The 10,924-nt window shown below is 44.6% G+C and overlaps 1 protein-coding gene across 1 annotated transcript in view; it reads left to right on the top strand.

Moving 5' to 3' along the window:
• The first annotated feature begins 8,937 nt into the window (after window positions 1-8,937).
• The window catches only part of NT5DC1 (5'-nucleotidase domain containing 1), a 149,127-nt gene continuing 147,140 nt past the window's right edge, over window positions 8,938-10,924 (top strand). The window contains exon 1 of the mRNA XM_079971614.1: window positions 8,938-9,564. Coding sequence (XP_079827740.1) covers window positions 9,061-9,564 — 504 coding nt within the window. The 5' untranslated portion in view covers window positions 8,938-9,060. The remainder of the gene's footprint in view (window positions 9,565-10,924) is intronic.

The raw sequence follows: 10,924 nt of genomic DNA, 5'->3' as shown, positions 1-10,924 counted from the left end.
AGTTTCCGCAAAATTCTAGAATATCCAGACCTAACTGCTTGATTTATTTAGCAGTACTTGCAGCTAAGTGGTGATGCATTGGCTTATGTTTTCATTTTAGTCATCTAACTCTGAATTTAAGAACCAAACAGTGATTTGCTGACTTGGGTTAGCAACCCTGAAGGGAAGTGGAGAGTGGTTCACCCAGTCTATCTGCATTTTATACATAACAAATCACTACAGCAAAGCAATATCCTCAATAGTAATTTAGTCACATTTCTCAGATAAACATAGAGTATGCAGTAATGCGTACACAGTCTGCCTCCACTGCCCTCCCACAATGCAGAGCTATCTTGCAGTTTCTTGAGAAACTCGTTTGATGCATTTCCCCTCAAACCAGCTTCAATCCACAAGGAAAACATAGGCCACTTCGCAGTTAAGCTGAGGTGTGTTCATTCGAGACAGCCATTGCACATGTGCAGATGATAACTTCATGAACAGACGTTGAAGAGTGACTGCAGGGTCAATTCTATGATCTATGATGCTATGACATCTCCCACCTTCAACCACAAATCCACAGACCACAAGAATGAAGTTCACATTCCACAGTTTGGGATCCCCTGGGCTAGCTAATAACAGTAGATTGCTCATCCATGGCCTATCTTATATCAACAGGAGTCATATATTGTAGAAATTGTAGAAATAACAGGAATGACGCTTAAAGAGGCTTTTTAATGTTGTGTGTAAAACTCATCTAGGAAGAGTCTCCCAGCAAATTAATTAAGGTTATTTGCTTCCCTGAGTGGTGCCACGTTTGAGGGAAACTTATGTTTGGGGATAAAATTGTGAAGGGATATAATTTCAACTTTGCTGCTGACACCTTTATGGCCCTTCGGCAATTTAATGTTGTCCAGTTTTGTGTGTGTGTGTGTGTGTGTGTGTGTCCATCCTGAGATTCTGTGGAATGAATGGCAGTCTGAAGTACAATCTATCAGTATTTTGCTTTATTAAAAATTATATAATCATAGCATGGGGAAGGATATTTGAAGCAGGCAGCAAAATGTCTGGGCCTATATAAGATTTCCAGAGAGCATTAGCTTGAATTTCTCTGCCCTGATTGCTAGCTGAAGGGTTCCACTTTTCACGGATAGAAGAATTAGTTTTCCAGACATCAAGGAACATTATTGGTAGAAATGCAGCCACTCATTAGTTCCTAAAGGTAATGCTCTCTTCACAGTAATGAGGGAGTAGCAACTCCTAGCAATTCACCCTCCCATTCCAAATTAAAGAAACTCTGTATCATGTTTTGTTCTTGCCTGCTTAGCCTCTTTGAACTCATTTCTAGTACTCTTATTAACATCATGACCAAATATGATAAGCCCTCCTTTCTGAGGCTTGTACTGTAAATAAATATACTGAGATTAATGGCAGTGCTCACTAGCAATACAGTTTGCTTGAAAATAATATACATTGATAAAATGCCAAGATTTAATCTATATTCAGCAGACTGTTCCAGTGCCAATATACATGGATGGTAAGCTCTGATCCAATGAGCAAACACATTTTATATCCCTTCCTTTATACAAATTATTTGATTGCCAATGCAAAAAAGAAGCTCTAATTCTAACTTTTTTTTTTCAGCGCTAAAAGCTCTTCACTTATCTTTCTCTTACTCAGACCCAGACCATTCACAGGAACGCATTAGACAGAATAACAATAGGTTGGGTGGAATTTTCAAGAACAGTGTGGTAAGGCTAAAATGGTCTGCAATTCCACAAATGTTTTGCAACATTTGCCACACACTTGCTTTCCCCAAAGGTCTGGCTTTCAGAAGATAATAATGTGTCAAAAGTGTGTATAGTGTAAATACAGGGTGTATACAATAACATATAGAACTTTCTTGAATAATTCTGCACATATCCACCACCATAATGATATTTTCATAAGCAGTGGGATTACCACTACGATATGTGACTATGTCTTTTCTCTCCAAAGTAAAAGTCAAAGTGGCTAAAAATAAATTTCAGTAAACTGAAAATAAGTAAAACTAAAATAAAGTGTAGATGGGGCCTTAGTTGGATACAATCTATAAAAACCTGGCAGCACAAAAAGTCCACAAACTAACGAACTTACCTCCCTCAGCACAGTGACACTGAAATGCACTCATCAGCCTCCAAACCTGCCAAAAATGAGGTCCCCTCTCTACACTCCTTGATGCAGCTAAGTCAGTTGGGGAATCTAGAGCAGGGCCACAAATGTTGTCCAGAGCATTGAGAGGAGATGGTTCTATACAGTGCTTTTTTTCTAGAAAAAGAGGTGCCAGAACTCACAATGAACATCTCCCTCTTTTGCTTAGAATGGCAATGCTGCCCACTTGAGGCCTGGAACCCACCTGAAAGGTTCTGGAACTAAGTTCCTGTGAGTTCTCTCTGAAAAAGCCCTGGTTCTAAATGTACCCGGTCCTAAAAAGAAAAAAAACTCTCAAGGCTTCAAAAGCACCAACCAACACTTCGAATTGTGCTCACAAATAGTTGCCTATGAAAGCTGGAAAGGACACGAGAAATATGTTGTGTCCTGCCATCCCGTTGATGTTTCTGGATTTTTTTCAAGGACAGCACCATAGGAAACACAAATTCCACACAAATTCATGAAGCATATTCAGGGTTGGTCACATGGAATGGTGCCTCGGTTTGTGAAAGAGGTTGGCCTAGTAATAGCTGCTGCTAAATTCCTTAATATAAATTGGTGCAGAAGCTGGTTTAACTTAGCAGTGGCAAACATCAAGTACTGTGGAATCCTGCATTTTTTCCAAGTCAGACCATTGGTCCATCTATCTCAGTATCTTCAACACTTAACTAGGAGTAGCTCCCCAGGATTTCAGACAGGGTTTTTTTCCTCAGTTGCACCTGAAGTTGCTGGCGGTTGAACCTGGAACTCTTTGCATGCAAAACCTGTGCTCTGCCACTGAGTTATAACCAATTCCTGGTGTGCTCTTGGTGTGGGTGGTGCTGTGGGTTAAACCACAGAGCCTAGGATTTGCCGATCAGAAAGATTCTGGAGGTATAGTTTTAGCAATCTAGGGAATGTGGAGTTGTGAGCGAAAGGTAGATGTGCTCACAACTTGAGAAGGAGTGAGTTGACACTGGAGGGTAGTGCTAGTACCAAAACAGTTTGTCCTCCAATCCTGATATGACCTCATGTGTGCATGTTTATTAATAGGTTTCCATCACTACTTTTAAGCCAAGGTTGAAAATGTGTAGGTTCAGCCTAAGCATAAGTGCTGTGTGGATGTGAATTGACTGCTGCGGTTAACAGGATAACAATTGTACAGAAATGTTTAAACTGCTAATGGTTCAACTGCTCAATGTCCCTGCACTGTGCCTCCTGCTGTTAGCATTTTATAAGAATACCAACTTCTAGGAATAATAGCATTTTAAAGTTGCTTTAAATGCACAGCTTGTAGTCTATTGATGTACATCATTTACACAGAACGTTTTCTGTTGTTAGTGCCATTTTCCCTGATAAAAGCCTGCTGCTACCTCTAATTCCATTAAATCCTGTTCCATTTAACTTACTATCAGCTTAGGCCTTGTTTACTTACACAAAATAATTGTAATGATTAAACACAGCTGTAAAAGATGCGTTTCTCAGCCAAGTAAAGGACAATAATTCCATAAACAAATTAGGAGTTATTTTAACATAGGAAAGACCTTGACTGCAATATTATTTTATGTTTTCTCTTTACTATTTTATTATTTATTTTTACTGGGTAATTAACTCGCAGACTATAGCCGGAACAGTTGGGTTTCAGGAATACAGAACACCTATTATTTGCACATTAATTGGCACCATGCTTTACAATTGTGTTTTGGAAAGTAACAACTAAATGCCTCCCCATGCTACATGTAGGAAATTGCTATTACTTTTTGAAATATCCGTGTATGTGTAGCTCAAAGTACTCATTAATATTAGGTTTACTTAAACAAAATGTTATTCAGGAGACCTATGCACATTTGCTAAATGAATTATGGCCTGCACTACAAATCACTTAAGCTAGTGTATTTGCACATGCAAATCAAACCAATTTGCTTAAATCTGCCTGAATCAAAGTACTGCATCTTAAGCCAGTTGTTTTTGTATGAAATTTTTTTTGGGGGGAGGGGGAATTTAATTTGCATCTTAAAGTATACATTTTACAAAAAAAAGTATTTTGTAAAGAAAAATGGTTAGCAGGAAACAGCCTGCATAGTTCACTTGGTTAGAACTGGTGCTATTAATGCCGAGGTTGCAGGTTCGATCCCCATATGGGACAGCTGCATATTCCTGCATTGCAAAGGGTGGACTAAATTATACTTAGGGTCCTTTCCAACTCTACAATTCTATGATATCAGAAACAAAATGCCAACTTTTTCAGAGAACACAAACTTTGGTGTTCCCTGCCCCATGGAACTTGGCACATCAGACTGCAAACCCATATGCATTTCCAAGGGCTACTATATACTTGGTGCCCCTGCTATAGGGTGTATGGACATATATGCACATCTGTAACACCCAAATTGGAGGCTACAGAAATGGTGCGTCTGCTAAAACATATGCCTGGGTAAATACCTGTATTCAGGACATACAGTAATACCCAAATATAGTCATGTTGTTTCTGTGTTTTCTCAGTTCTGTACATTGTCGTCGTGTCCTCACTGAGAAATGGACATCTAGGAATGAATCCCAGTGGTATAGGGTTGGAACTCAGAGACCATCACCTTGCATGAGGTCCAGACAAGACAGAAGAACACAGAGAAACTGGACACTTGGTAGGAAAATCTAGAAGTGCATGCAAATCTAGATGTTCATGTGGAAAACATCTTCTGGAGAGCTATACATATAAGGCCAATCAGACCATTGCCCATTTCTAGGCAAGCCTGGCCAATAAATGAGAGTATTAGTAGCTATAGCTATGCTTGAATCTGGAACGTGAATACCATTGTTTCTGCCCTTGCTCAATGTAGCACTGAGTGCCTTCCCATGTATGACAATAAAACACATCAAAAGGCCACTGGTTCTAAATCAAGTCATTTTTAATACTCCGCTAAGTTCTACTCCCCTGATGTTTTGTGGAAACTTCTGTGCATTGAAATGTTTTTATGCTATCTTAATTCTACAGATCTAAAGAATGGGATGCCTCTCATTCTATAGCTGAATAATGAAATATTCTGCACCACTCTCCTAGCCCAACAGGGGGGAGCGGAGCGAAATAATATGCCTGGCATTAGATGCGTAAAAATAAATAACAGCCATAGAAATCAAGGAGAGTACTGCATAGCCTATGAGCTACAGCATTAGTCCCCAATGGAAAATCACAGTAATGTCCTCTATTTTTAAACAGTTGCACTAGTCAGCTAAGTGCATGTAGGCTGGGAGATGACAGCTGAGAAGGAAATCACTATGCCCACCCTAAGCACTTATATGCTGGAACAGAAAATCTTATGGCTGGGCTGTTAGCTTTTAGTTTCCTATATGCCATAAAGGAAAGCTCTTTTATTATACAAGGAAATATTCTGGCCTGTTTTTTTACTGGAACATTTATTTGATTGCGTTATCATTGTTTTCTGGGTTGTTATCTTAATTGTTGCATATTTTGATCCCACTTCATGCAGAACTTGTCACGGTTAAAGGTTAAAAGTGTGAGCCACAGGCTAGGAAATCTCCAGTTCTGATTCAGCTAGATTTCAGTCAAGTGTCAACTGCCTTTCAGAGTGAGGCTCCATGACTGGAGAGCCCAATGTAATTTTGTAAAAAGCAGCTGCAGAGAGAGAGGGGATTTGATCAGGGCAGTGGTGCAGGCCTAATATACTAGTTTGATTACTGCATTGCATTGTATGTGGGGCTGCCCTTATAGGTGGCTTAGAAACATCAGATAGCACAGAATTTGGCTTCTAGAATTCTGACTCAGCCAGAGTTATTTATATTACACCTACTTTGAGAGAGATATTAGCTGCTTACCTGCTTTCAAGTCCAATTTTAGGTGCTGTTTAAAGCCCTAAATGTGATATATATATATATATATATATATATATATATATATTACTTTGCAGTTGTATTGTTTTACCACTTGTATGCTGCTAGGGGTTCCTTTGGGAGGAAGGGCCAGGAAATGAACAGGCCGTGGACCTGAACAAACCCAGCCAGTAATATGGCTGCTGCATTTTGAACCTGCTGAAGTTTCGGAGTCATCTTCAAAGACAGCTCCATTTGGAACCACTGCACGCTTGCAAGAGCTATTCAAAGATGAGGGGATGGAACAGTAAATGGACATTGCATGTGGGATCACGCAATGCAAGAAGTTTGGTCCAGGATGGCTTGAACTGTATAGGTTGCCAGTTATTTGTAGCCTCTGGTCACACTGTGAAGCATAGCTGTCAACTTACAGATTTGAAAATAAGGGACCAGCAGCCTTGAAAATAAGGGATCAGCAGCCAAAATAAGGGACGTGCAGCCTCACCTGTTCCAGGCACTCCAGTCTTCCTGTCCTCCTGCAGTTTGGTCAAACTCATGCTGGTAGCTTCAAGAATACTGTCCAACCAACTTTGTAACCAGAGGTTCAACTGAATAGAATCTGAATCACATGCACCACAAGGCCTATGCAGCCTCAACTTAAGATGGCTCCCCGGCCTGACTTTGCACTGCAAAGTTTGCAGCGGCACGTGCAACAAAATGGCGTCCAATATTCAAATACCCCCTCAGCTTGCATTAACTAGCCACACACACACAGCCTCCCCCCCTCACCATGAGATCGCCAGTCACCCACCATTTTAGTCAACCAGCTCCTTTCTTTTCCCCCATAAGTCAATCGAAGGAGCCTCCAAAACAAATTCAAAAGCCCCCCCTCCCACGAGATCTCCTTTCCTTTTCCCCCACCATGTGCCCCTGCTCCAGACAGACCTTTTCGCGGGCAAGGGTGAGTGGGCCGTCGATGACGTATCCATCCGATTCCGATCTGAGCACTCAGCACAGGTATGTTCAACTTCTGAGCCCCTCTGAGCCAAAGGCAGAAAGCCCAGCCAGCAGGCAAATGAAGCCTCAAGGAAAACCACCTTCACCTCTCCGCTGGGAAGCGCTGAGCAAAGGTGAGTCCCCAGGGAACGCAGCCGATTTGATCAGCACAAGGCATGCAAGCTCCACCCCCCAGTTGTTCTTAGACTTCTTATTGGGTGAGCAACACAGCCAAGCAACACAGTTGGAGCTTCCCTCCTCCCTGGCCAGCAGGGAGGGAGGGAGAGGAGCTGCTTCCTTTGAAATTTAAGGGACATCATTTAAGGGACATTTAAGGGACATCCATCAATAAGGGACAGCAGCGGGACATGGCGCTGGAATAAGGGACTGTCCCTTCAAATAAGGGATGCTTGACAGCTATGCTGTGAAGCATAAGAGGAGCCCTGCTGGATCAGACCAAAGGCTTTATATTTCCACTGGCCAACAGTATGTCTACGGGAAGCCTGCAAACAGGACATGAGCACAAAAGCACTCTCTCTCTCATGCTCCCTAGCAACTGCTATTCAAAAACACATAATTACTGTGATTAGGTTATTTATATTTTGTTTTTCAATTGCTTTTAAATCTTGTAAGCAGGAGTAGGGAAAGTACTGTATTTAAATATTTAAATTTATTAAACAAAATAAATTAAAACACTAATACTGCAGGCAGTGCTCTTTTCTGGGGGTGCGCATACCCCGAATCATTTTGTGATTTTGGGGCCTCATTGAGGGGTAGTATTTCAATATGAGTAGGAAAATGAGGGTACCCCTAAACATTTTTTTAAAGAAAAAAAGCACTGACTGCAGGTAATAAAAACATAATTGATATTATAACTCCTTTTTCCATATGAGTGGCCATTGAGGTGGTGCAATGCCATGCCTCTGCCCTCCCAGCAGTGACATCACTGCAGCTTACTGGTGTGGGGCAGGACAGTGCCAACTGTGTGGGCCAGTGGGAGGGCATGCTGGATGCTCCAGCTGATATGTCCATGTAGCCTCAACCTGGCTGTAGGCCTGTGCGGGCCGGGTCATCCTCTTACATACATCAGCAATTTATGAGCTTTCTCCGTTGCCTGCACAGCAGGGGGTGTTCAGTCAACAGTGCAAAGGCTGAGCTGAAGCATTCCCTGCCAGTTACCTGCTTTCAGCAATAGGGGTCACTGTTTAGTAGTATCCAATTGGTTAGCTGTCAAATTCTAGAGCTCCCTGTTGGTGGCTCTTAGGTAATTCACAAAATACAGAGTCCATTCATAAAACACAGTGTTCATTTATAAAGCAGTAACATAAATCTCCATTGCTACATATTGGGTGTATATTTCAGCAGTTGAACATACGTGTTTATGGCCATGCTGTAGTGTAGTGCTTATGTGACTGTGAATAAAAGGTGGCTGGGCTTATCATCCTCGGAGTTTGGGGGGGAAGGTGACAAAATTGATTTCCAATAAGTGCCCCCCCTTTATTTCCACAACAAGTCCTTGAGTCTGCACTCTGAATAGTGACACCAGGGACCTAGAAGGTGCACAGTCTCATCAGGGCTGACTTTAAGGCAATTGGAGAAATTGGGCAAAATTGGACCCTGCAGGCTGCTCCTAAGGGGGGCCCTGCACCAGGGCAATTTAGATGGATTTTATTTATAAGATTTTGCAGACTTTGGCTGTGAACTGGGGCCCTACCAAAAAAAAAAAAAAAAAAAAAAATTCAAGTTGCACCCCACTGCTTCAAATTGGATCCCACTGGCTAGCCCTAATAGTTGCTGGGCCTGAGTTGCCCTGCCCTTGCATGAAGTCTTGGGTTTACAATTTTGGGAGAGGGGAGATTGCCTTACTGTATGTCGATTTTATTTTGTTTGTTTTTTATCTTATATTTTGGAAATATGCATCCAGGTGTTTTTTTTTTCTTTTAATTTTTTGGGCGGCCCCCAAGACAGTGGGGCCCTAAGCTATAGCTTGTTTAGCTTATACACAAATCCGGCACTGCTTATAGGCAACAAACAACTGGGCTACGAAAGCTTTGACAAAAAGTGTGTAATGACAGATCTGCGGAAGGTGGAGAAATGAGCGCCGAAAGTTCAGCGTTCTCGTTTCGGAGGAAGCGCTGCCTTTCGTTGCCCAAGCGTTCCTTGCCAAGTCCTCTTAAGGGTCCAAAAGGGAAAAATCATGTTTTCGCTTTTTTAAAGAAAAAGGAAAGGACCGACTTCGCTGCCCGATCGTCCAGGGTCAGGCACAGGCGCAGCGTGCAGGTTGCCCGGCCGGAGCCGCGCCAAGGAAGGGGCAGGGAGACGGGCGGAAGCGGCGGGATGCCCCCGGAGCCCCGGCAGCGTGAGTCGGCTCGGTTCCCGCAGGAAGGCGCGGCCGGAGGAGCGCGGCGGGCGGCTTCCCTTGCCGGAGCAGTGGAGGGCAGACGCGGCGGCGGCGGCGGAAGCTGCTGCTTCTCCTCGTGCTTCTCGTGCGCCTCCTCCGCCATGGCGCGGCCCTCCTTCTCCCTGGCCGACTGCGAAGTGATCGGCTTCGACCTGGACCACACGCTGTGCCGCTACCACCTGGTCGAGAGCGCCCGGGTGAGTGAGGGGCAGCCGAGGGGAGACGGCGAGGCGAGCGCCGGGGCAGCCGGAGCGGCGTCCGCTCTTCGCCCGCTGCGCCGCCGCTCCCTCCGCCCTCGTCGCAGCCTCGGCCGGGCGCTCCGCCACCGCCGGCCGAGAGCGGCGCTGCGACGCGGGCGGAGGAGGCGAGGCGGGAGTCTCGGAGAGGGGACTCTTTGGCTGAGGCGGCGGCGTGGTTTTCGCGGGCCTCCTCGGTCTGCGGCCCTTCTGGCGATGCAGGGAAACTCCTGCCCCCTGGAGTCCTTCGGCGCCACATTTCTGCTCGCTGCCCGGGGCAGAGTTAGCCCCTTGAAGGCAGTGGAGCCTCCTTCGGAGCAGGCGCGCGCAGGGGTCTTTCAGCGCAATGCTGCTCATTATTACTCGGAAGGGCGGGCCACGGGGCTCCGCGGAGCTCACTCCCGAGTAGGCAAGCGTTGGATGGGGAGAGCGCTCGGGAGCTGCTTCCCGTAGGCATCCGGCTGGCCGCTGTCAGTGCAGGATGCTGGGCTAGAGATGCCCGGATCCAGCGGGGGGAATTAAAAGGTAAAGGTAAAGGTAAAGGTACCCCTGCCCGTACGGGCCAGTCTTGACAGACTCTGGGGTTGTGCGCCCATCTCACTTAAGAGGCCAGGGGCCAGCGCTGTCCGGAGACACTTCCGGGTCACGTGGCCAGCGTGACATCGCTGCTCTGGCGAGCCAGAGTCGCACACGGAAACGCCGTTTACCTTCCCGCTGGTAAGCGGTCCCTATTTATCTACTTGCACCCGGAGGTGCTTTCGAACTGCTAGGTTGGCAGGCGCTGGGACCGAGCAGCGGGAGCGCACCCCGCCGCAGGGATTCGAACCGCCGACCTTTCGATCGGCAAGTCCTAGGCGCTGAGGCTTTAACCCACAGCGCCACCCGCGTCCCTTGCAGGGGGAATTACGTACCAGCAACTCGCCCTTGTGTTTCTTCCAGCCTATGTCCCTGAGGCAGAATATGTCGGGTGCCTTACATTTCTGTGTTTCCAAGTTTTATTCATGTAAGAAATGTATGTACTACGCTTTGAAAATATGCATGGCAAAGCCCTTAAAGTTGGTTACAGAACAGACTGAAACATTAATCATAATATAACCAGTGCAAGGAAATATATTTGTGTCTTGCTTGGGGAAAACACACTGATTTTTGTTTTTGTTTAAAAAACACAAGGTAATTTACAAAGCTGCAGACAAAGCTGAACCTCCTCTCCTGCTGTGCTTGTTATCCATTATTATTACTATTTTTTAAAAAAATTAATTTTATTAAGTAGAAATTAGAAAAACATACATATTTACAAAAAAGGAAAATACAAAAGAAAAAG

This window comes from Podarcis cretensis, assembly GCF_951804945.1.
Source record: "Podarcis cretensis genome assembly, chromosome: 3".
Taxonomy (NCBI): Eukaryota; Metazoa; Chordata; class Lepidosauria; order Squamata; family Lacertidae; genus Podarcis; species Podarcis cretensis.
The sequence above is the reverse complement of the archived record's forward strand: the minus strand, read 5'-3'. Positions and strand labels throughout refer to the sequence as shown.